The sequence below is a fragment of the Panthera onca genome, chromosome B1, assembly GCF_046562875.1.
Source record: "Panthera onca isolate mPanOnc1 chromosome B1, mPanOnc1 haplotype 2, whole genome shotgun sequence".
NCBI lineage: Eukaryota > Metazoa > Chordata > Mammalia > Carnivora > Felidae > Panthera > Panthera onca.
The window spans coordinates 103,124,227-103,151,503 of record NC_138342.1 but is presented as its reverse complement, the minus strand read 5'-3'; the positions used below and the strand labels follow the sequence as shown (position 1 = coordinate 103,151,503).

The window sequence follows — 27,277 nt, the reverse complement described above, 5'->3', positions numbered from 1 at the left end:
TGACTTCAGCTCAGGTCTTGATCTCACGGTTTGTGAGTTTGAGCCCCACGTCAGGCTCTGTGCCGACAGCTCAGAGCCTGGGTCCTGCTCCGGATTCTATGTCTCCCTCTCTCTCCGCCCCTCCTAGCTTGTGCTCTGTGTGTCTCTCTCTCAAAAATAAATACACATTTAAAAAAAATAATAATAATGTACTGTTATTCTAGCCAAAACTACAGAAGTCAACTTTAAATAAGATGTACATACTTATGTATTAATATTTAGTGAAATATCATTAAAACGAGAGTTTGATGTATGTAGCTCAGCTCTTTCCTCTAAGAGCTCCTTATACATGGGAAATCAATACACTTTCTTCCCTCCCTTTTTGTCTACAGACAAAAGGCAGTGCTGTCAATGCTTCTGAATAGATCTAGAGGAAAAGGCTAATATTAGTAAAATACCAAGACTTCTCTAAATTTCACTTCTTGACAGCATGGCAACTTAAGCAGTAAACACTGCACTTAATTGTAGGAACACACAACTAAAAAAAATCCAAAGGAAAATCCATTTGTGAAGTCTTTAGAGAAAAGATACTAGATAAATCTAAGTCTAATATACTTAAAACCACCATTTACTGCTCATACCAAACTTGTATATTTACAAAGTTATGCTACTGGATCTAAGGAAAGGTCACATTTCTCTTCTTGATACGTTCAATTTTCAGTGATAAGAGTATATTGCAAAAGTAGTTGGTAACATGAAGCCCAACAGTATAAATACTACTCTTGACAAGTTTTCCTATAAAAGTAACCTTGATAAAACAACTGTTACCTTGGAACACAGCTATTCGTAAGTGCACCTCTGGAAGCTGACTTCTAGGAAATGATATGTAATACTCAGAATACAGTTGGCTAGGAAGATCACCAATACCAACAATGGGAGATCCAAAGAGTAGGCCTACTTTTGCCTTGTATAACTATAAAAAACTCATTAGTCTTAACTGGCTTTAGTTAAATCATCTGCAAAACAAAGGCAGATTAAAATGAATTCTACCTGTAAGACTGCTCAAAAAATTGAGTTGAACAAAGTAACACAGCTCTCTCAGAATGATGTAAAGATAAAGATAATAAAAGATTAGCACAAGTGACAACACATTACCATCTACAATTTTGGGAATTTCTTTAGTAATAATCCATTCTCCAGGCTGTAACAGAGACTGTCCATAATACATATCAGACTCTGCACTCGTGCTTGAAAACGCAGAACTACTGGAAGGTGTCAACTCTTCAAGTTTGAAGAAATCTAGGCCAGTTACTGTGCCACCAAAGAATCTGCAGCCACCAAGACAACCACATTTGTTCTTACACCTCTTATTCTTCAGGGTATCATCTGGCCACAAAAACCACAACCTAAACAGAACCCAAAACAGAAACAAACAAAAACAACAACATAACAAAAACTCATTAAGAAATAAAAAACTTTTTGGCAAATAATTAAAAATAAGTTAATTGTTAATATTTGTAAAAGACAAGGTAAACACAAACATAAAAGTTTATTTTTATTGTGGAATGTCTTTTTAACCATTTTGTCTTTCTTAAAAAAAAAAAAAAAAAACAGTCTGGGAGGCACCTGGGTAGCACAGTTAAGCATCTGACTTGATTTCAGCTAGGTCATGATCTCACAGTTCTTGAGATTGAGTCCCAATACCTACCTGCTTCATATTCTCTCCTCTCTCTGTCCCTCCCCCTTCTGCTTTCTCTCTAAATAAACAAATAAACATTTAAAACAAAAACCCAATATCACCATGGTGAGATGAAAGTAAGCAGGAACAGGAAGAGAGATGTAGCATATACTACAAGCTACAAACATATATATATATATATATATATATATATATATATATATATATGCTAAGTATATATATATATATATATATATATATATATATATATACACATATATATATGTTAGAAAAAGCAAATGTTAAAGATCAGACATTTAAATCCAATTTTAAAATAGCAGTTTTAAATATTTTTATTTAAATTTTATTTGAGAATATTTAAATATTCTCAAAAGGACTAAAAATTTTAAACATTAATGTAAAAAATGGACAAAACCATGGGTATAGATTATACTTAATAATTTATCACCGTTAGCACTTCACAGCCTATTTCACATGGTAAATACACCAAAATACTATAAACGTGGGACAAGTAGGAAATTATTTCTCAATAAGGCCAAAATGATGTATAAGGCCAAAATGATGCATTCTATCTTTTAGAGAAAAAAACTAATAATTTTGTAATAAGGACTTCAAATGAAGTATTAAGAATTAAGGCAATGGGAGAAAATGTATGTAAAAGTCTTCAGGCTCTGTGAGTGGTCCATACATAAGCCTGTCAGTATATTAACTATCCTCTTTCTTAAAAAAATATAATACAAATATAGGAGATATATCTTTATTCCTCTTTTTCAAACTTTAAATGATAAAACCATCTCATATTAAGTCTGTTTTGCTAAACATATTTACACGCATTATCTCACTGTCTCCTCAGGGCCCTCAAGGGAAGACAGAATAGGTATTATCATTTTCATTTTACATTCACTCATTTATATTTCTTGAACATATCTATATGTGCCTAGTATTGTGCTAGGTGAAAGTGACAGTCTTATCCATGTGAAGTTTAGAGTACAGAGGCACAGACAAGCCATAAACAAAAATATCTAATCATAAATTATACTGAGTGCTATGAAGTAATAAAAAAAAAAACAAAAAACAGGGTATTGTGATAAGGAAAAAGAAGGAAACTTTCAAAAAGTAATATTTGAGATGTGAAAGATGAGATGAAATATATCAAGTTAGAAGTGGAACATCAGTCTAGAGAAGACAGAAGGAAAAATACATGAGAAAGCCTTAGGATTAGTGAAAATTTGAGGTATTACTGCAATTAAATGTTATCAAATGCAAATCACTTCTCCATTATAAAGTATTAAGATTCAGTCACTAAGCAAACTATTTTAAGCACCATCAAAATAAAAGATCTTACATATTCCACACAGTTTTTACCTCATTTGTGTAGCAAAAAGCTTAGCAAAATGCATGGATTTGCTGTCATCTAGACATGGGTTCTAATTCCAGTGGTGCCACTTAATAACTCTAGGATTTTGGACATGTTAATTTCTGAGCCTCAGTTTCCTCAAATGTAAAATTATGGTCTGATATACCTAATAAGACTGTTTTGAAGATTAAATGATATAACATATGTAAAGCTCCTGATATAAAACCTGCAATACAGAAGTTGCATAACAAATGTAAGCTCCCTTTCCTTACCTTTATTATAGTTCAGTGCACTAGTTCTTAAACTTTAGCTTGCATTTGAATCACCTAGAGGACTTATCACAATATGGGGAGCAGGGCACCACCCCCAGAGTTTCTGAATGAAGTGTGGTAAGGTCTTATTATATAAATTTCTAACAAGTTCCAAGTACACACTGGTGGTGGTGGTTTGGGAAGTATACTTTTCAAAAACACTGACCTAAAGAAACTAATGACCTTTGTGTCCAGCAACTTCTCCAATTATATGAAAAAATAATATATCTAGGCCCCAAAACTCCTGGGAATCAAATATACACAAAGGCAGCCAGCCAAAGCTGAAGATCAGTGAGTTACCTCTGATACCTACATGCTAGGAGAGGCAATCACCAATATGCCTAAACATGCCTACCTGTTCTTGCCAAGAAAGTGAAGCTCTGACCGGGCCACTTCTCAGGGATGTACTAGCAGTAAACAACCTTAAAAGATGAGGTAATGTCTCATCCTGAAATAGAGCAGGCTTGCTTCCACTTACTACAAAAGTGGCCTGGGTGAGCCAGTCAGTTAAGCACTACACTCTTGATTTCAGCTCAGTACATGATCCCACGGTTGTGAGATCGAGCCCGCATCAGGCACAGAGCCTGCTTGGGATTCTCTCTCTCCCTCTCTCTCTGCCCCTCCCCCACTCACACACACGCACGCGCGTGTGCTCTCTCTCTCAAAATAAATAAACGTAAATAAGTTTTTCTTATGCAATGTATGGGGCAATATGACACACTGAGAAGTTATTTGTTGTTTATCATTTATCTGAAATTCAATTTTTAAAAAAAATTTTTTTTAACGTTTTTATTTATTTTTGGGACAGAGAGAGACACAGCATGAACGGGGGAGGGTCAGAGAGAGAGGGAGACACAGAATCTGAAACAGGCTCCAGGCTCTGAGCTGTCAGCACAGAGCCCGACGCGGGGCTCAAACTCACAGACCGCAAGATCATGACCTGAGCTGAAGTCGGACGCTTAACCAACTGAGCCACCCAGGCGCCCCTGAAATTCAAATTTAACTGGGCTTCCTGTATTTCATCTGGAAACCCTACTTTGAGGGCACAGAGAACCAATGCAAGCACATAGGACTCTGGCTAGTGCTTTTGCTGTAAGTAATAAAGTCCTTTGTCTCTGGCCAGAGGTCTTGTGTTTTCTGCCAGCAGCCATGAAACTGTGGTAGGCTAACTTGTTAGCTTGCAAGTAGGATAAAATCCCAGACTCTTCACAATTATTAACCAATCAGAGCACTGAAACCAATCTAAATGGTTGGATTTACTTGAACACCTGGAACCTGAATCACATGATGCCACCTCCTTAGCTTCATCAGCACCTTGTTCTACCATCTCAGCTAATTAGACGCAAGCGCTTTGTTCACATTAACTGGCTTCCTGAGAAATAATTATCAAAGAAATCAAAGTTTTTAAAACAATATTCTCCACACATGAGCTTCCATACTCACTTTTATAAAATGTCAGGATCTTAAAGTAACTTAAAAGATAAATGTAACCTCAATAAAAACCTCAAAAAATTTTTTAACTAAAAAAATAGTTCTTCGGGAAAATTAATAGATAAAAATACCTAAACATTTGTGATGAAATGGAAAAATAAATGTGTATTAGGTATGAATTTTTCTGTATTTGAGAAGATATTTGCAGAAAAATCCAGATAGAGTTAAAAAAAGATAGGAAAAAAATAAGAAAATACAGGTGCCAAGGGATTACTAGCAAAAGAAATACTTTCTCAAATTAGTAAAAGAATTACAAAGGGGAAAACTGACATATTTTAATATACAAAAATTAAAATCTGTAAGATTAAAAAAATTAAAAATGAAACAATTTGCAAAATATTAGCAACAGGAACTATTAAAAGGATGGTAATCTATATAAAGAGCTCTTAAAAATTTTTAAGAAATACAATATGCCAATAAATAAATATACACAGAATAATAACGTGCAATTTACAAATGAGGAAATAAAAACAGCCAATAAATACATGAAAAAAAGTGTAAATCTCAGAAATAAAGAAATGCAAAATAAAACAAAGAGATACCACGTTTTAATTCTCATAAAACACTTAAAGGACAGCAAAGATGCAGTGAGACAGAGATGCTCCTAAAAGCCACTGGGAATATAAACTGAAATAATCTTTCTGGGAAGTAATTTGGGAAGGCATATCAAAAGGCACCGTCACATCTCTTTCTAAAGAAACTATTTAAAGGGAATTTAGGGGTGCCTGGGTGGCTCTTGATCTGGGTTCAGGTCATGATCTCACAGTTTGTGAGATCGAGCCCCACATCGTCTTAGCGCAGCTGTCAGCCCAGAGCTGGGATTCTGTCTCCCTTTCTCTTTGCCCATCCCCTGTGCACTCAGGCTGTCTCTCTCTAAAATAAACAAACATTAAAAAGATAGTTAAAAAAATAAAAGGAATTTAAAGACCATGTGAGAAAAGATTTTATGTGCAAAACGTTCCTCTATTATTTAAAATGATAAATTTAGAAACACTATCTACATATTTAATATAACAAGGGCAATGGTTAAATAAAGTACAATTTATCTTTCTAATTGTGTATTATCATTTATTTGAAAGGAACTTTATAAAATTTTCTATTATTTGGGCAGATGGTTAGGGTGTAAGTTTAATACAACATGCTGAATTTTAAAATATAAATACAAGACGATCTCAAGTGTAAGAAAGATACACTAAAAATACGGGTAAGAAATATGATAAATTCAGTGTGATAAGGTTATGGAAATTATTTCCCTCTATTTCGGAATAGTTTCCTCTATTTTAAAAACAAGCTCGGGGTGCCTGGGTGGCTCAGTTAGTTAAGCGTCTGACTTCAGCTCAGGTCACAATCACACAGTTCATGGACTGCAGCCCCACATCGGGCTCTGTGCTGACAGCACCAAGCCTGCTTGGATCCTGTGTCTCTCTCTCTCTCTTTGTTCCTCCCCTGCTTGCTCTCTCTCTCTCTCTCTCTCTCAAAAATAAACATTTTTAAAAATTTTTTAATAAAATAAAAATAAATAAAATAAGCTCGTATTAACTTTATAATGGCAGAGATAGGGATGGAAAAAGTTAACCTGGTATTTTATTTATTTATTTATTTATTTATTTTAATTTTTTTAAATTTTTTTAGATTTATATCCAAATTAGTTAGCATATAGTGCAACAATGATTTCAGGAGTAGATTCCTTAGTGCCCCTTACCCATTTAGCCCATCTCCCCTCCCACAACCCCTCCAGTAACCCTCAGTCTGTTCTCCACATTTGTGAGTCTCTTCTGTTTTGTCCCCCTCCCTGTTTTTATATTATTTTTGTTTCCCTTCCCTTATGTTCATCTGTTTTGTATCTTAAAGTCCTCATAGTAGTGAAGTCATATGATTTTTGTCTTTCTCTAATTTCACTTAGCATAATACTCTCCAGTTCCATCCACCTAGTTGCAAATGGCAAGATTTCACTCTTTTTGATTGCCAAGTAATACTCCATTGTATATATATATACCACATCATCTTTATCCATTCATCCATCGATGGACATTTGGGCTCTTTCCATACTTTGGCTATTGTTGATAGTGCTGCTATAAACACGGGGGTGCATGTGTCCCTTCAAAACAGCACACCTGTATCCCTTGGACAAATACTTAGTAGTGCAATTGCTGGGTTGTAGGGTAGTTCTATTTTTAATTTTTTGAGGAACCTCCATACTGTTTTCCAGAGTGGCTGCACCAGCTTGCATTCCCATGTCCTGGTATTTTAAATGGACATGAGTCAGTAAGAGGCTCTGGCAACTTTTTGAATGGCAGATAAAATTATTTCTTAACAACCATTCCTTAGGAATTAGGTGCCATATTTTTTTTTAGTCTCCCCTGCAGTCATGAAGGCCCATAAAAGGAATTTTGTAGAGTACACAGTGATAGCAATGATGTTTCCTAGAAATGATGAATTGGAAGTGGATGGCTGTCATGGGAAAGAAAGGAGGATAGTGCTCTATAAAATGTTATTTGGGAACCAATAGTTTAAACTCATTTCACTGCTAATACACATAGTATGAGCTTAGAAATACATTAAAAAACAATGTTATTTCCAGCAACCACACAATTACCACAGATGAGATATATAATGTATTTACTTAAGTATCAAATTCTTATATATCCACTGAGGTGTACCCAGCACAATCATATTTTGTCTTTATATAAAATATTCTTATTCCATTCCTAACAGTAGAATTTGCTCTATAATTATAGGCTAATTTTCATCTGAGCTTGGGACTATTACCATCCTTAAATTTAACTTACCTCTTAGTTCTGGCATCATGAGTTTCTAAGAAATGTCTTTGGGCCTCATGTTTAGAATGATGATCTGCAGCTAATGCAATATCAACGGTAATGAGTCCTAAATTGGCTGACCCAGCTTCAAGCCAATAGGCCCTCCGTAGCACTGCAGGCTGAAGTCCAACTCTGGAATTATTTAACTGTTCAATGTACTGTCTCACTTGAAAATCCTGAATTGCAGCACTTATTCCTTCCCCAACCGACTGATTGTGGAGATTACAGTTCGCAACTCGAATTGCACCCATCTAAATTGAATGAAGAGAATGAAATAAAACTGTGGTCTCCATATTCTTAATCAACTTAGAATAAACTATAGAATAGGCACTTATTTCAAACTGCATGAAAGACAGAAGAAGAAAAAGAAGGGAAACAGAAAAGATAAATGCAACAGAATGAAAATAGACATTCAATTAAAAACAAAAAAGAGGATAAAAGGAAAAGAACATAAGTCCAAAGGAAAACAAAAGAGAGAAGGAGGAAAGAAAAGTTATAAGGGTAGGAAGTAATAAAAATTACAGACTCTTAATAAGGCTTAATTTTAAGCAGTAACCCATAAAGCAGAGGTGGCAAATAGATGTTTGCAAGACCCAGGCAGGATATAAATATATAATACCTAAAGGCACTTAAAATCAAATCTTTTAAAAACACTGCCAATTTAATCCCTGCCATAAAAGCAAGCTACACGTTTACATCTCTGCCATAAAGCAAGGTCATGATAATTCAGTTAGAGTGAAATAGTAGTGAAAGAAAGTATGCCTTAAGAAACACACCAGAAGAGAACACGGACAGGCAAAACACCAAGAGCTATCTCTTGGGATTCTATAGTGTTTTGTGAGATGGCAAATTATAAATGTGTGTTCTATTTCAAGAAATGGAGGTATGGTTTGGTAAAAAGGAAAAAGAACTACACTAGCCAAGAAATGGACAAATGTGTACCTTTAGATTTGTAGCACAGCCATGCTCCACAATATAAATATCTGCTCCATCTACTGCTAAACGAGTCATAGTATATTTCAAATCATCTGAAGTTGGGCAAGGCCCAGGAATACAGCTCAACTAAAATGGAAATGAAATGAGTTAATTTTTCACCATTTAGATACTTATTAAATAAAATTCTGGCTACATGTGTATTTTTAAAAAGGAGTCAATTAAATTTCATTTTTTATAATGATAAATGAAATCATCAGTGATTAAAGTCTTGCCAATTAGAAACTAATCATAAGTAAGCATGTACCATTTCCATTCAAATGGGCAAGTAGCTGGTCTAAATTGACAGAATACATATATAACTTATTATTGAAACTCACATAGTCAAAGTAAACTGGTAAGTAATAAGTGTCACCGGATTATAAGAACTGTACAGCAGTTTAAAATTGTAAGATTTTCTTATGAGTACTCTATATTATACACACACACACACACACACACACAATCTTCTTTTTAGAAATATGTCAACTGTAAATTTTATTATGACGTCTAGAATAATCCACAGAAATTTAACATTGCTTTACTCCTTTTTTATTTTTAATTTTTTTTTTAATGTTTATTTATTTTTGAGACAGAGAGAGACAGAGCATGAACGGGGGAGGGTCAGAGAGAGAGGGAGACACAGAATCTGAAGCATGCTCCAGGCTCTGAGCTGTCAGCACAGAGCCTGACGCGGGGCTCGAACTGACGGACCGTGACATCATGACCTGAGCCGAAGTCGGACGCTTAACCGACTGAGCCACCCAGGTGCCCCAACATTGCTTTACTCCTAAAACAGATTTGGTCATGGTTAGGTTGGAAGAAAACATACATATCACCTACTTCAATGAACTCCTTGCGGGAAATGGCAGCACTGAGTAAATTATTGGCTCAATAACATGCAATTGCTCATTAGAGGCAGTGCTAGGACTAGAACACAGGTGTCTTGTCTTCTAATCAGTTTTCTATAATAATAAGGCATACCTTAGAGATATTGCGGGTTGGGATCCAGACCACCGCAATAAAGCAAATATCGCAATAAAGCAAGTCAAATAAATTTTTTGTGGCTAAAATCAAAAACACAAGAAACAGCAAGTATTGGCCAGGATGTGGAGAAAAAACACTGTTGGCAGGAATGCAAACTGGTGCAGCCACTATGGAAGACAGTATAGAGGTTGCTGAAAAAATGAAAAATAGAGCTATCCTATGATTCAGTAATTGCACTACTGGGTATTTACTCAAAGATTATGAAAACGCTAATTCAAAAGGATATATGCACCACTATGTTTATTGCACCATTATTTATAATAGCCAAATTATGGAAGCAGCCCGAGTATCTACTAACAGATGAATGGATAAAGATGTAGTGTGTGTGTGTGTATACAATGGAATATTAGCATAAAAATAGAATGAAATCTTGCCATTTGCAACAACATGGATGGATCTAGAGAGTAAAATGCTAAGCAAAATAAGCCAGTTAGAGAAAGACAAATACCATATGATTTCACCTATATGTGGAATTTAAGAAACAAATGAATAAAAGGAAAAAGAGAGAAAACAAAAAAAGACTCAACTATAGAGAATAAACAGATGGTTACTAGAGAAGCAGTGGGGGGGAGGGGGCGCTAAATAGGCAAAGGGGATTAGGGGTACTCTTGATAAGTACTGAGTAATATATGGAATTGCTGAATCACTACACTGTACACCTGAAATTAATATAATACTACATGTTTTTATAGTGGAATTAAAATAAAATTTAAAAATATTATTAAAGATAAAATAATTTTTTTTGTTTCCTAGTGCACATAAAAATTACATTTACACTATTTACTATAGTCTAAATGTGCCACAGCATATGAATAGGAAATACGTACATGACTTTATTGCTAAAAAATGCTAATCATCATCTGAGCTTTCAGCAAGTCATAATTACTGATCATAGATCACTGTAACAAATATAGTAATGACAAAGTCTGAAATATTGCAAGAATTACCCAAATGTGACACAGATGGAATACACATTCTTCTTGAGTGCACATGGAACATTCTCCAGAATAGATCACATACTGGGACACAAATCAGCCCTCAACAAGTACAAAAAGATCGAGAGCATTCCATGCATATTTTCAGACCACACCGTGATGAAACTCGAAATGAACCATAAGAAAAAATCTGGAAAGACAACAAATAATTGGAGACTAAAGAACATCCTACTAAAGAATGAATGTGTTAACCAAGAAGTTAAAGAGGAAATTAAAAAGTACATAGAAGCCAAAGAAAATAATAATACTAGAGCACAAAACCTCTGGGAAGCAGCAAAGGCAGTCATAAGAGGGAAGTATATAGCAATCCAGGCCTTCTTAGAGAAGGAAGAAAGGTCTCAGATACACAACTGAACCTTACACCTTAAAGAGCTGGAAAAAGAACAGCAAATAAAACCCATAACCAGCAGAAGATGGGAAATAATAAAGATTAGAGCAAAAATCAAAGCTATTGAAATAAAAAAAAAAAACAAAACAGTAGAACAAATAAATGAAACCACGAGCTGGTTCTTTAAAACAATTAACAATACTAATAAGCCCCTAGCCAGTTTGATCAGAAAGGAGGAGGAGAGATCACAACCAACACTGCAGAAATACAAACAATAATAAGAGAATACTATGAGCAATCATATGCCAATAAACTGAGTAATCTGGAAGAAATGGACTAATTTCTAGAAACATATAAACTACCAAAACTGAAACAGGAAGAAATGGAATATTTGAACAGACCCATAACCAGTAAAAACACTGGATTAGTAATCAAAAATCTCCCCCAAAAAAAACAAGAGCCCAGGGCTGCATGGCTTTCCTGGGGAATTCTACCAAATCTTTAAAGAAGCATTAACTCCTATTCTTTTGAAGCTGTTTCAAAAAATAGAAATGGAAGGAAAACTTCCAAACTCATTCTATGAGGTCGGCATTACATTCATTCCAAAACCAAAGACCCTGCTAAAAAGAACTACAAACCAATTTCCCTGATGAACATGAATGCAAAAATTATCCACAAAATACTAGCAACCGGATCCAACAATCTACTGAAGGAATTATTCACCACAATCAAGCGGGATTTATACCTGGGAAGCAGGGCTGGTTCAATATCCACAAACAATCAATGTGATACATCACATCAATAAAAGAAGAACGAGAACCACATGATCCTCTCAATAGATGCAGAGAAAGCATTTGACAAAATACAGCATCCTTTCTTGATAAAAACCCTCAAGAAAGTATGGATAAAAAGGTCATACCTCAAAATCATAAAAGCCATATATGAAAGACCCAACACTAATATGATCCTCAATGGGGAAACACTGAGAGCTTTCCCCCTAAGGTCAGGAACATCACAGAGATGTCCACTCTCACTACTGTAATTCAACATAGTATTGGAAGTCCTAGCTTCAGCAATCAGACAACACAAAGGAAGAAATTAAAAGGCATCCAAATAGGCAAAGAGGAAGTCAAACTTTCACTCTTCATAGAGGACATGATACTCTATATGGGAAACCCAAAAGGTTCCACCAAAAAGCTGCTAGAACTGATCCGTGAATTCAGCAAAGTCACAGGATATAAAACAATGCACAGAAATTGGTTGCATTTCTATACACCAATAATGAAGCAACAGGAGAGAAATCAAAGAATCGATCCCATTTACAATTGCACCAAAAACCATAAAATACCTAGGAATAAACCTAACAAAAGAGGTAAGAAACCTATAACACTGAAAACTATAGAAAGCTTATGAAAGAAATTGAAGAAGACACAAAAAACAAAATGGAAAAATATTCCGTGCTCATGGATTGGAAGAACAAATATTGTGGAAATGTCAATACTACCCAAAGCAATCTACACATTCAATGCAATACCTACCAAAATAATACCAGCATTCTTCACAGAGCTAGAACAAACAATCCTAAAATTTGTATGGAACCAGAAAAGACCCCGAATAGCCAAAGCAATCCTGAAAAAGATAACCAAAGCTGGAGGCATCACAATCCTGGATTTCAAGATGCACTGCAAAGCTGTAATCATCAAGACAGTATGGTACTGTCACAAGAATAGACACTCAGATCAATGGAACAGAACAGAGAACCCAGAAGTGGACCCACAAACGTATGGCCAACTAATCTTTGACAATGCAGGAAAGAATATCCAATGGAATAAAGACAATCTCTCCAGCAAATGGTGTTTGGAAAATTGGACAGTGACATGCAGAAAAATGAACCTGGACCACTTTCTTACACCATACACAAAAATAAACTCAAAATGGATGAAAGACCTAAATGTAAGACAGGAAGCCATCAAAATACTAGAGGAGAAAGCAGGCAAAAACCTCTCTGACCTTGGCTGAAGCAACTTCTTAATATGTCTCTGGAGCCAAGGGAAAAAAAAGCAAAAATGAACTACTGGGACCTCAACAAGATAAAAATCTTCTGCACAGCGAAGGAAACAATCAGAAAAACTAAAAGGCAACCGACAGAATGGGAGAAGACATTTGCAAACGACATATCAGATAAAGGGTTAGTATCCAAAATCTATAAAGAACTTATCAAACTCAACACCCAAAAAACAACCCAGTGAAGAAATGGGCAAAAGACATGAATAAACACTTCTCCAAAGAAGACATCCAGATGGCCAACCGACACATGAAAAAATGTTCAACATCACTCATCATCAGGGAAATACAAAGCAAAACCACAATGAGATACCACCTTACACCTGTCAGAATGGCTAACATTAACAACGCAGGCAACAACAGATGTTGGCGAGGATGCAGAGAGAGGATCTCTTTTGTACTGCTGGTGGGAATGCAAACTGGTGCAGCTACTCTGGAAAACAGTATGGAGGTTCCTCAAAGAATTAAACACAGAACTATGTTCTATGTTCTATGACCCAGCAACTGCAGTACTAGGTATTTATCCAAGGGATACAGGTGTGCTGTTTCAAAGGGGCACATGCAATGCTTATAGCAGCACTATCAACAATAGCCAAAGTATGGAAAGTATGGAAAGAGCCCAAATGTCCATTGACAGATGAATGAATAAAGAAGATGTGGTATATGTATATATATATATATATATATATATATATATATATATATACACACACACATACATACACACACTGGAGTATTACTTGGCAATCAAAAAGAATGAAATCTTGCCATTTGCAACAACATGGATGGAACTAGAGGGTATTATGCTAAGTGAAATAAGTTAAGTCAGAGAAAGACAAGTATCACAGGATTTCACTCATATGTGGAATTTAAGATACAGAACAGATGAACATAAGGGAAGGAAAGCAAAAATAACATAAAATCAGGGACAGGGACAAGGACAAAACATAAGAGACTTAAATACAGAGAACTGAGGGTTGCTGGAGGGGTTGTGGGTGGGGTGATTGGCTAAATGGGTAAGGGGCATTAAGGAAGATACTTGTGGGGCGCCTGGGTTGCTCTGTCGGTTAAGCGGCTGACTACGGCTCAGGTCATGGTCTCACGGTCCGTGAGTTCGAGCCCTGCGTCGGGCTCTGTGCTGACAGCTCAGAGCCTGGAGCCCATTTCAGATTCTGTGTCTCCCTCTCTCTGACCGTCCCCCATACATGCTCTGTCTCTCTCTGTCTCAAAAATAAATAAACATTAAAAAAAAAAAATTTAAGGAAGATACTTGTTGGGAGAAGCACTGGATGTTATACATAGGGAATAAATCACTGGATTCTACTCCTGAAATCATTATTGCACTATATGCTAACTAACTTGGATATAAATTTAAAAATTAAAAAAAAATACACTGCAAAATAAAATTTGTAACATTAAAAAGAAAAAAAAAAATGTGAAACAGAGACACAAAGTAAGCAAATGCTGCTGGAAAAATGGCATTGATAGATGTGCCTGACCCAGGATTGTCACAAACCTTCAATGTGTAAAAACAAAACAAAACAAAACAAAAAACCCCATAGTATTCATGAAATGCAATAAAAGGTGTGTATGTTCCCTCCACACAAAACAGACCTAAAAATACCTGATCTGAAATGACAGAAAGCACACCAATGGTTGCATGGAATAATGAATAGCTGATGGCAAAGGGACCCAAAGTAATTTTCTAAGGTGATACAAATGTTCTAGGTCTTCACTGATGGTAATGGTTATACCCTTATAGATAAAATATGTATCAAAACTCCAACTGTACAACTTAAAAAGGGTTAATTTATTGTATGTAAATTATGCCTCATTAAAGTTGATTCTTAAAGATTTTAATGCAGCATAAAAGCTCTGAGTCTTTAAAAAAAAAAAAAAAAAAAAAAGGGAGGAGGAGAAGCCTGCAAGATGTGTGAATTATCCATAAGGTACTAATTTGTTGACACATAACTGAGGATTCCCTGAATCCTGGCAATGTGTTTTACAGCAAGAAAAAAATAATTTTATCGCCAGTTACAATGGTTTCCTTTATTGTTGGGAGTAAGCATAGGTTATAGATTTTTTGGAGGATGAATAAAAGCAGGATGAATTGTTTTCAATTCACACTAATGTAATGGCAAACAGTGTGTATAACAAAAGAAAAAAAAGGAAAAAAATACACAGAAGAAACTAGAAACAAAAACTAAACTGTTAACGATAGTTAGCTCTGTTATAAGATTAGGGTAAATTTTTTTTTTTTTTGAAACTGCCATGTTTTCTTGGCAAATGCCAGCATTGCTAGCCACCTTATAGAGGAACAGGTATAACAGGTATATTAACAGTCATATAAACAAGGTCATGTAAGGAATTTAACCTTCCTCTTGCTTCAGTTTCTTAATCTTCTACATAAATATATGGCCATAACTGAAAGAGTGTAATAATGCAAGAAAACAAGAGTTTATCGTAAAAATTTAAGAGGTTAGATATAATTTTTATATCACCATTTATTTGTGAATTTGTTTTAATAATTACCTCATATGTTAGATGCTTACAACTAAATAACAACTGGCTACAAATCTGAAAAATAATTTCATTAATTGAGAAAACTGAACTATATGTTTACTTTTTGGCCATGTGCATTTGATTTAAAGCTGATACATCAATCTTTCATTTAAAAAAATCCATAAATGTTTACAATACTGCTAACATATTTGTTAACATACCTTGGATTCACAGAACCGACGGTCAATTCCATGCTGACATATTATTACTGATTTGGGTCTTTCCAGCTCATACTCCCGACATACCACATGAAAAACAAATGTCTGTCCCCACTCCAAGAGACAAGCCAGCTACAAAATAAGCAGTGACAGGTTGACAGCAGTGTTAGCAATCTAAACAAATGTTCACAGTTCTAAAGCTTATCAAGAATAATCCAGCTTGAAAGAACCTAAATGCTATTTTATACTTGCTGCTACATAATCTATTTATTAGCCAGAATCATGATTTTTCTACCTTGACATCATTTGTAAGTTTATGTGACTTTTCATTTGTGAATGACAGAATGCGTGAGAATGAAAAATTCAACTTGAACAACTCACAAAGTATGTACTTTTCTTCGAGGTTATATCTTCCTTCTTAAATGACTAACTAGTATCCTCTGCACAGAAAAACACCTAAAATTTCTATCTAATAATAAAGCTTTGATCTGAAATTTGAATCTAACTATCATAGGGAGCTACAATTTCGTAAAATCAGGTATTTTGAAGATTAAGGCACTTTTGTTTATGTAAATAGAAACTGAAGAATATATCAATTCTTCATCAAATCTTCAGTTTACAAAACTACCTTCATTTTATAATTGATTTAAAGGTGTTAATAATAAACACACTGAAACATGGATAGACAGATATTATTCCATTAAAAAAAGTACGAATTTCTACTATTGGAAAACATGAATTTTACTTTTAAAATATACAAAGGATGGAATAAACATTAAAAGCACCTATGGATTCATGAAACACTCACTGAAATAGTGATGCCAAAATTCTAATGCAGAAGAGAAATGTTTTGTGTTGTAATAAGAACTTATAAACATATGAGATTTTAACAATTGTTAGATTAAAGGAATTGTGCCCAGTTTAGCAGGATAAGCATGGTTTTATTCCATGTTTGTTAAAGAACAAGCTATTTTTTACATGTTTCAGTTTTACTTGTACATTAGAGAAAAGAGATAGCAGACAATAATAAAGGAAGACAGTCGTCATGGCAGTCAGGACTGAATATTTCTTTTCATCCGCTTTTATATATTCTGTTATATATTTTCTTTATCCACTTTTATATAAAATATCCCTTTTCAATTCCATTTTCTTATTTCTAGAATCTTAATTTGTGCTGTCTTACAAAAACTGGTTACAAATATACAAGGCACCTAGAGTCTTCATCCACCTTCTTGTTGCTACTACCTACCTCTAAATGATTCATACACATTCTGTAACTTTTATTAAAATTGAGTATGTACATTTAACACATTCAAGACCACATTCCAAACTTTTGAAATGCCACAAAAAGTATGCATATTATAAATATGTGGCTCATGGGCGCCTGGGTGGCTCGGTTGGCTAAGCATATGACTTTTGATTTTGGCTCAAGTCATGATCTCACGTTTCATGAGTTCAAGCCCCTCATTGGGCTCTGTGCTGGAAACACGGAGCCTGCTTGGGATTCTCCCTCTCCCTCACTCTCTCTCTGCCCCTCCCCTGTGTGTGCTCTCTCTCTCAAAATAAATAAACATTTAAAAAAATCATTTAAAAAAATATGTGGCTCAACAGGTGAAATGTTACAGTAACATGGTTATTTGGCTAAATTTCAGTGGTCCATTTCTAGAACTAAATAATCCTTATGACCTCTGAGTCATAAAGAATAAGGCAACAATGAAGAGGAGGGGGATTTTATCCAGAAGGATCACAACCTACACTCTAGATCGGTTTACTAACTAGTAAATTTGTTTTTATTTTTTTTAAATCAATATCCACGTCATTAATAGCAGATACAAATGACGTTATCTTGCTTTGAGATATGACAAGTAAAAAAACCAAGCTACCTAATCCTTAACACCATAAATAATATTTTCAAATCCTACTTAAGAAATAAACAAGAAAGAAAAATTCTTAAAAAAGTATTCCATATACTGGGAAAAGAAAATTTTAACAGTGAGCAAACTAATGTAATTTTAAGAATACATAAAATTTCCAGAACAGTCCTCATACTGAGATTTTCCCAAAGTCTCGATCTTGAAAGCATTATGAAGAACTATAAAACATTACACCCGTCAATATTATGTGACTCAAAAAGTAAAACTTGTCTCTGACTCATCCATTGCTAAGACAATTCTGAATGGCAAGAATGACTCCAATCCAAAAGGCAATGAGTTGTCTGGCCATCAGAATGCCAATAGTGAAAATGCAATGAACGTTTAAACAGGTATACAACTTACTCTTGGTGAAGTGGGTGAGCAAAGGAAGAAAAGTAGTCAGAGCATCATACCTGTGGTGCTGTGACCTTAGCTGTAAGGCTTCCAGCCTGCACATCAATTAACCATGCGTATTCTAAAGAATCACTTCCCAAAGGAAGACCTTCTGCTGAGAACATAGCATGTGCTCTCAGCTGGAGACCCGACAAATTGATGTGACCTTCCCGGAGTACTTCATCCACAGAGGGTCGCTGCTGAAAACAATAGTAAGACCGTAAGAAGTACAAGAAAATCAGCATTGTAATTTCTAGTTGTTTTGTTTTTTTTTTCTCCAGAGTCTAAGTAAAATCATGCTATCCGGAAAATATGACTTAAGGATCCATAAGGAGTCTCATTTAAGCTCCTTTAGTGACAGTATCCATACTGTCCAACAGCAAAGCAAGATAGCAAAGTCCTAAAAAGAATGAGACCTCTCTGATAACTGCCTCAATGAATAAAAAGGAACTAGTACTCTGACGGACGGGGCATATAAGAGACCAGTCTTTGGTGGGAAGGCTGGAATAATAAGATTAAAATACGTATTAAAAAGAGAGGCGCCTGGGTGGCTCAGTCAGTTGAGCATGCAACTCTTGATTTTGGCTCAGGTCATAATCCCAGCATCGTGGTATCAAGCCCTATGTTGGGCTCCGCACCAGGTGTGGAGCCTACTTGAGATTCTCCCTCTCCCTCTGCCCCTCTCCCACTTGTACTCTCTCTCTACAAAAAGTAAATAAAAATAAATTGTAAAAATATTAAAAAGTAAAAAACAGGGGCGCCTGGATGGCTCGGTCGGTTGGGCGTCCGACTTCGGCTCAGGTCATGATCTCACGGTCCGTGGGTTCGAGCCCCGCGTCGGGCTCTGTGCTGACAGCTCAGAGCCTGGAGCCTGCTTCAGATCCTGTGTCTCCCTCTCTCTGTGACCCTCCCCCTTTCATGCTCTGTCTCTGTCTCAAAAATAAATAAACGTTAAAAAAAAAAAAAAAGAAAAAAGAAAAAAACAGAAAAGAACAGACCAATAAATAAGATCAAGAAATGAAGAACTAGGGAAGAAAGCTATCTTTCATATAGATTTTGAGAACTATATATAAATATAAAAAGGATAGATTTACCTTATGGAAATTATATACTTACTACTAAAAAGCAGCAAATATTTCAAAGAGAAAAGTTCTGGGATTTATTCAGAAAGCTAAAAGATATGTCCTAAAATAGGGTATTCCATAGAACACTAGCTCACAAAATATTATTAGTAATAGAGAATCAAAACACGTTCGGCCATGCCCTACCCATCAGTCACCAATGTCTATAAACTATACTCCCAATCTCTCAGAAATGCATTGATTTTCTTCCATCTTCACTGCTATCAACATGGTCCAAATAATATGACCTCTTGCTAGGGTTTTGCAAAGCGTCCCAGCATTCACTTTTACATCTGTCTCCTACATATTCTACAAAAACCACCACAGAAATCTAAGAAGGCCAATCTTATCATGTTCTTGTCTCAAGACCACTATTTATTATATTAATTTCCTCAATATTTCTCTTCTTCACCAGGTTTATTAGGGTAAAGACCATTTCTGTCTTGTTTACCACTTATCCCACTGCACCTAACAGTGACCACAAAAGGTAGATACCACTAAGTGACTATATATCACAGCAAGTCTTTTCAGAGAATTCAGTATACTAATATATATTAAGACAGCTCACAGATAATTCCCAAGCTAATTTTACAACAGTAATCTTTTTGGTAGGTGTATGCAGGCCATCAGCACAAGGCATAGTGTTCCTTATTTCAACACATTTTAGGAAATGTATTCTTAAAAAAACAAAGAGGATATGAGCTAAATCAAATTCATAAGGAATTCTTAAAAGAAAATTTCAAATTATGACTATAATAGCTCTAGCAGCTCTTTCAAAATATTTTTAGTTTTATTTTCATCCAAGCTGTGTGACAGTATATAAAATCACCTATGTTTCTCAGGCATCAGTTCCCTTCTATTTTATCTGAGGAAGTTAGAGAAGATGGTCAATAAAGATCACTTCTGGCACTAACATTTGATAATTCTCAGCGTAAGATACTTCTGATCAATATTTTTTGAGCTCAAGAATACATATGGATCTTGGCTTGTCCTAAAGATAGATAGAGCCTACCTAGTATACCAACAAAGAGTATATTCTAGATTTTATGTGTGTTGCATCATATTGTGAGTTGAATTGTGTCCCCTAAAAAGACACATTTAAGTCCTAAGTTGAGGCTCCTGTGATTATGACCTTTCTGTATTTGAAAACAGGGTTTTAGCAGATGTAATCAAAATAAGGTTACATCAAATTAGGGTGGGCCTTAAACCAATGACTGATATCCTTGTAAGAGGAAAATTGGGACACAGACACACACATGGAGACAATGCTATGAGAAGACAAAGACACAGAGTTGAGCAATGAGTCTACAAGGCAAGGAATGCCAAGGATTGCTAGCAACCACCAAAAGCTTAGCAGAGACAAGGAGATCCTTTCCCACATCCTTCAGAGAAAACATGGCCCTGCCAGTACCTTGATTTCACAATTCTAAGCCCCAAAACTATAAAAGAACAAATATCTCATGTTTTAAGCCACCCACTGTGAGGTACTTTGCTGTGGCAGCCCTAGGAAACTAATATACATCATAAAATGCTCATAAGTTAAAAGGGATGGTTCCATAAGTCGGACACAATAATCTATCCATCATCTCAGATCCTTAACCTTGAGGCCCTGCCTTGAGACTAATGCTATCAGGGGATGTCTGGGTGCCTCAGTTGGTTAAGCATCTGACTTTGGTTCCAGTCATAATCTCACGGTTAGTGAGTTCAAGCCCTGCATTGTGTGAGCTTGAGTCCCACTTCAGATGAACTCGAGCCCAGCTTTGGGTGAGCTCAAGCCACACTCCGGGCTCTGCACTCTCTCTCCCCCTCTCTATCTGCACCTTGTGGGATTCTTGCTCTCCCTCTCTCCCTCTCTCTCTCTCTCTCTCAAAAAAAAAAAAAAAACCCAAAAAACAAGACTAATGCTATTGAGAATAAGCAGCTAAATCCTGGGTAACTCACCTGTACCACAAAAGAATTCTTAGGAATAGTCATGCCAGATATATAAAATGTAAGCAAGTTAGGTAGATAAGTAAATTCTAAGAGAATACATAGAAAGTACCCTTGCTTTCAGGGTAAATTATAAAGTGCTAACCACGTAGGAAACAAAATACCACCAGCACATCTACTAGCACCTTGATATCTCTGATCGACGGACTTCTTTTCTAATCACCAAATAAATCATACATTATACTCCAGTCTCTGTACGTTTGCCAATAACTAATAATTACAATTATAATTAGGATTAATGTGAACTCTCATGAACTCGATAAAATGTTCTTTTTATATATAGTAAAGTCTTTTGAGAATGCAGTAATTAAAATAAAAGTTGAGGGCACCTGGGTGGCTCAGTCCATTAAGTGCCCGACTCCTAATTTCGGCTCCGGTCATGACCTCATGGTTTGTGGGATTCAGCCCTGCATCGGGCTCCACGTTGACAGCATGGACCCTACTTAGGATTCTCTCTCTCTCTCCCCTCCCGTGCTCATGCTCTCTCTCTCTCTCTCAAAATAAGTAAACTTTAAAAAATAAAAAAATAAAAGTTGAGGTGTTAGCAAGTACGCCTAAGAAAACAGAGATACTCACCTAAGATTCCCAGAACTCAGACATAAGAAGACTTATTTCCCTTTTATTTTTATTAATTTCCTCAATAGATTAAAAAAGAGGGGCTTCTTCTCCACATACTCACCTCCCAGAATAAAAAACAACCAATTCTAATGACCTACTAAGACAGGAGGGTAAGAGTTATTTTTTTAGGTTTATCTATTTATTTTGAGAGAGAGTGACAGACAGGCAGTCAGACAGCATGAGCAGGGGGTAGGGGCAGAAAGAGAGGGAGAGAGAGCGAATCCCAAGCAGGCTCTACACTATCAGTGCAGAGCTCTATGTGGGGCTTGATCTCGTGAACCATGAGATCATGACCCCAGCGGAAATCAAGAGTCCAATGCTTACCTGACTGAGCTACCCAAGTGTTCTGAGAGTGATTTTTAAGGTTTCTATAGTAAGTTAAAATACTAGTGTTACGCAAGTGAGATCTTTGTGATGACAGAATAGTTCTGTATCTTAATTTCAATGGCAGTTACATGAAACTACACATGTGATAAAGTGGCAAGAACTATGCACACACATTGTACCAATATCAATCCTGGTTATAATATTACACTTATTATGTAAAAGATCTACATGGGAGAATTTGGGTGAAGGGTACATAGGACCTCTCTGTACTATCTTTGCAACTCCTTATGAATCTATAATTATAGGCATACCTCAGAGATATTTCAGGTTCAGTTCTAGTCTGCCACTATAAAGCAATTATGACAATATAGCTCAAGTCAGATAAAATTTTTTTTGATTCTCAGTGCACATAAAAATTGTGTCTACCAAACTATAGTCTATTAAGGGTGCAACAGCATTATGTCTAAAAACAAACTATACACAAAGATATCTTAGTTAAAAAATACTTTTACTAAAAACTGCTAACCATCATCTGAGCTTTCAGCAAGTCATAATCTTTTTGCTGGTGCAGAGCCTGGCCTCCGAGTTGATGGCTAATAACTGATCAGGATGGTGGCTGATGAAGGTTGGGGTGGCTATGGCAATTTCTTAAAATACGAAACTATAAATTGCTGCACTGACTCTTTCTTTTACAAATAATTTCTCTGTAGCATGCCATTCTGTTTAACAGCATTTTACCCACAGAAGAACTTCTTACAAGTTTGGAGTCAATCCTCTCAAACCCTGCTGCTTCTTTATCAACTCAGTTTATGTAATAATCTAAATCCTTGTTGTCACTTCAAAACTCTTCACAGCATCTTCACCAGAAATAGATTCCTTCTCAAGAATCCACTCTTTGCTCATCCCTAAGAAGCAACTCATCCATTAAAGTTTGATCATGAGATTGCAGCAATTCAGTCCCATCTTCAGGCTCCATTTTTAATTCCAGTTCTCTTGCTATTTCCATTACATCTGCAGTTATTTCCTCCAGTGAAATCTTAAACCCCTCAAGTCATCAATGAGTTGGAAGCAACTCTTCCAAACTCCTCTTCATGTTGATATTTCAACCTTTTCCTGTCAATCATGAATATTCTTCATGGTATCTAGAACGGTGAATCCTTTTCAAAAGGTTTTCAATTTGCCCAGATCCACCAGAGGAATCACTACCTATGGCAGCTATTATAGTCTTACAACATGTATTTCTTAAATAATATGACTTGAAAGTCAAAAAGACTCTTTGATCCAAGGGCTGCAAATTTGAATATTGTGTTAATAGGCATGGAAATATGAAATTCACTGTACATATCCATTAGAGCTCTTGGGTGACCAGGTGCATTGTCAATGAGCCCCACATTTTGAAAGAACCCTCTTTTTCTTAGCAGTGGGTCTCAATAGTGAGCTTAAAATATTCAGTAAACCATGTTGTAACCAGATGCACTGTCATCCGGACTTTGTTGTGCCACTGATAGAGCACAGGCAAAGTAGATTTAGCATAATTCTTAAGGGCCCTAGAATTTTCAAAATGGTAAATGAGCATTGGCTTCAACTTAAAGTTACCAGTTGTAAATGGCCCTTAAGTAGAATATCAGCCTGTCCTTTTAAGTTTTGAAGCCAGGCATTGACTTCTCCTCTCCAGTTATGAAAGTCCTAGATGTCATCTTCTTTCAATAGAAGGCTGTTTGATCTACTTTGAAAATCTGTTCTTTAGCGTAGCCATCTTCATTACTTATCTTAGCTAGATCTTCTGCATAACTTGCTATAGCTTCTACATCAGCACCTGCTGCTTCACCTTGCACTTTTATGTTATGGAGATGGCTTCTTTTCTTAAACCTCATGAACCAACCTCTGTTAGCTTCAAACTTTTCTTCTGCAACTTCCTCCTCTCTCTCAGACTTCACAGAATTGAAGAGCGTGAGGGCCTTGCTCTGGATTAGGTTTTGGCTTAAGGAGATATTGTGGCTGATTTAATCTCCTATCCAAACCACTGAAACGTTCTCTGTATCAAAAATAAGCTGTTGTGGGGGTGCCTGGGTGGCTCAGTCGGTTGAGCATCCGACTTTGGCTCAGGTCATGATCTCACAGCTTGTGAGTTCGAGCCCCGCATCCCATGTCAGGCTCTGTGCTGACAGCTCAGAGCCTGGAGCCTGCTTCAGATTCTGTGCCTCCCTCTCCCTCTGCCCCAACCCACTCGCATTCTGTCTCTGTCTCAAAAAATAAATAAACATTAAAAATAATAATAATAAGCTGTTTTTTTTTTTTTCTTATCATCAGTGTGTTCATTGGAACAGCACTTCTAATTTCCTTGAAGAATTTTTCCTTTGCATCACAACTTGGCTAACTGGTGCAGGAGGCCTAGCTTTCAGTCTACCTTGGGTTTCTACATGACTTCCTCACTAAGCTGAATCATTTCTAACTTCTGATTTAAAGTGGCAGACATACAGCTCTTCCTTTCACTTAACACTCAGAGGCCACTGCAGGGTTATTAATTGGCCTAATTTCAATACCTTTGTGTTTTAGAGAACAGGGAGGCCCAGGAAGAGGGGGAGTGACAGGAAAACAGCTGGTTGGTGAATACACACAACATTTATCAATTAAGTTTGCCATCTTATATGGGCAGTGTGTGGCACCCCGAAACAATTACAAAAGTAACATCACAGATCAGTGGTCACAAGTCACCATAACAAATACAATAATGAAAAAGTTGCAAATATTGTGAAAATTACCAAAATGTGACACAGAGACATGAAGTGAGCAAATGCTGCTGGAAAAACAGCCCTGACAGACTGGCCTGATGCAGAGTTGCCACAAACCTCAATTTGTAAAAAATGCAATATTTGCAAGGTGCAATAAAGCAACATGCAATAAAATGAGGTATGCCTATTATTTAAAAATAAAAGTTGATAAAAGAAACACTCTCTGTGGCAAAAATAAGCATATGTTAAGTCTGAGCCATTATGAGCTCAGCTATGTCAAAAATATATACATATGAAAAAATTAGATTCTATGTAGAAAAATATGGTCAGTTGTGGCAAAGGAGTTAAGAAGGGATAGGCTATTTTAAATAAAATGATCAGTTACTACATAGAAACCATGCAAGTTATCATCAGTTGATGATTTGGGGGTATCAGATTCATCCTTCCATATATAATTTTACTTTGCCTTATATTAAAATCCATTTATTTTTCTAAAGCTCACAACTTGAATAAAGTAGGGAAGAGCCTTAAAGTACTGGTAAATGAAAAGTGAAGCCATTTGACATTAAAAAATAACAACAAAGTGATGATTTACCCAAGATTGTAAATTATTCCCTTTTGGTGAATATTATTGGTTCTCTTCCAAACAGCCCCGGGGATATCTTGAAGGGATTAACAAAGTATCTTTTAAGTGTTACATGAAAAGAATAAACTACTGGCCATGTGGATATGTATGTTTGGAGATTTATAGGACTGGATAAGATGAATATTCAGGTTGTCATTTTCAACAGAGTCCACCAAAATTTTATATATTTTTCCCTTCCATAAACATGAAAAAGTTATAAAATATTTCTCTTCATCTCTAAAAACAATAGAGTACAATTGTATGGGATCACATAAATAGCAAACAGCAGAAAAAAAAAACAAAAACAAGACTGAGATTCTTGAAAAACTCACATACATATACAAAACCTCTTAATATGGTTAAATTAAAAGCTTCTAATTTAAAGAGCTACCTATACCATACACAGAAGCTAACACACTGTATCAACCCTGTAAAGAGTAATAATTCATCTCTAAGCCCCTACCATGACTCACTTTCACATTACCTGATAATTGTCACTGACAAACACATTCAGGGGTGATAGGACAAGTTGCAGCATGGTCTCCCTAAATCCTTTTTTCATTTCAAAACACAGTCTTTCCAAGAATGCTGTAGGGCACTCAGGACCATCAGTGGTTCCATGCTAAAGTCAAACAAAATACCATAATCAAGATATAGAAAAAATAAAGATCAAGGCAGTATAGGGAAATAAAAATCACACTTACATAATTAAGAGATTTTGATTCTTAAAAAGCAGAAGTTTACTGACAAAACTGTTCTGTACTCTACTAAGATCGTTAGGTTTACTAAGCACCAGAGATGACTCCTCTGCTGTGCAACCGTAGGTACACGACACGGAGCCAGGAGGCAGCACAATTCTCTAGGGCCTCACCCTCCCTATCTGGCCTCACTCCAACAACCCTGGGTTCTCTGGGCAATATAATCCCATTGCAAGTCAGCCCCAAAAGTCCATGGGTCACCCTTAGACCGAACCAGGATTCTGTGCTGGATCCAAACCCCAGAAAACAATTCAATCTCCAGGGTCAATCTGCATCTTGATTTTGTAGTAAGTTCACCATAAGGCACCCAATGGTCTAGAGTTGGAGATAAAGGATAAGACAACATAAATCCTAGAATATCCGTCGAGCTAGCTATAAACCCAGCAACTCAACATCATGACAAAATGTTCTAACGTGACACAGAACAGCAAAGAAGGAACTAAAGTGAAAGAAGAGAAACAGAAAATTATCAATGATTAAGTAATCGCATTATGAAGAAAATAATAAACTAGCTTTATAAAGGTAAAAGGATAAATTTTAAAGTTTTCGAATCTGAGTTTTTTTATTAGTGTGTGCATGTGTGTACACACACATACAGTTGTCTGAGTTGGGTGAATTTCATAATACACTCCAGATTATTTTGATTATGTAAACACTTACAACAGGAAGACGCCCATGAACTTTGTATAAATTAACAAGTACAGTAATATCCCAAGGACGCAAGGTAAGCGGATGAATTGATTTGGCTGAACTTTCATTTTCCTTTCTGTCATTTTCCATTCCAACAGCAGTCCACCCAGAGCTGGATGATGTTGACAGTGACAGAACAGGACTTGAAATAACCTCTTCAAAATCCATATACATGTCATCTTCCCCAAAGTAGTTTTCCTATAAATATTAAGAACAAATTGCTATCAAAGAGATATGTAACATTAACTTTTCAAATTAGAGCCTGAATTTTGTAAACTAAGCATCTCCCTATTTTCTTTGGTTAAAAGTATATGGTCTGTTTCCTTGAA

The 27,277-nt window shown here is 35.9% G+C and overlaps 1 protein-coding gene across 3 annotated transcripts in view; it reads right to left on the bottom strand.

Moving 5' to 3' along the window:
• BLTP1 (bridge-like lipid transfer protein family member 1) overlaps nucleotides 1–27,277 on the bottom strand; it is a 213,980-nt gene that overhangs the window by 116,257 nt on the left and 70,446 nt on the right. For all 3 annotated transcript variants that reach the window (XM_078445786.2, XM_078445781.2, XM_078445787.2), the window contains exons 21-27: nucleotides 26,919–27,146; nucleotides 25,985–26,122; nucleotides 18,109–18,288; nucleotides 15,786–15,914; nucleotides 8,599–8,718; nucleotides 7,627–7,907; nucleotides 1,135–1,385 (exon numbers count right to left, since the gene is read on the bottom strand). In XM_078445786.2, the coding sequence (XP_078301912.1) occupies nucleotides 1,135–1,385; nucleotides 7,627–7,907; nucleotides 8,599–8,718; nucleotides 15,786–15,914; nucleotides 18,109–18,288; nucleotides 25,985–26,122; nucleotides 26,919–27,146 (1,327 nt within the window). The remainder of the gene's footprint in view (nucleotides 1–1,134; nucleotides 1,386–7,626; nucleotides 7,908–8,598; nucleotides 8,719–15,785; nucleotides 15,915–18,108; nucleotides 18,289–25,984; nucleotides 26,123–26,918; nucleotides 27,147–27,277) is intronic.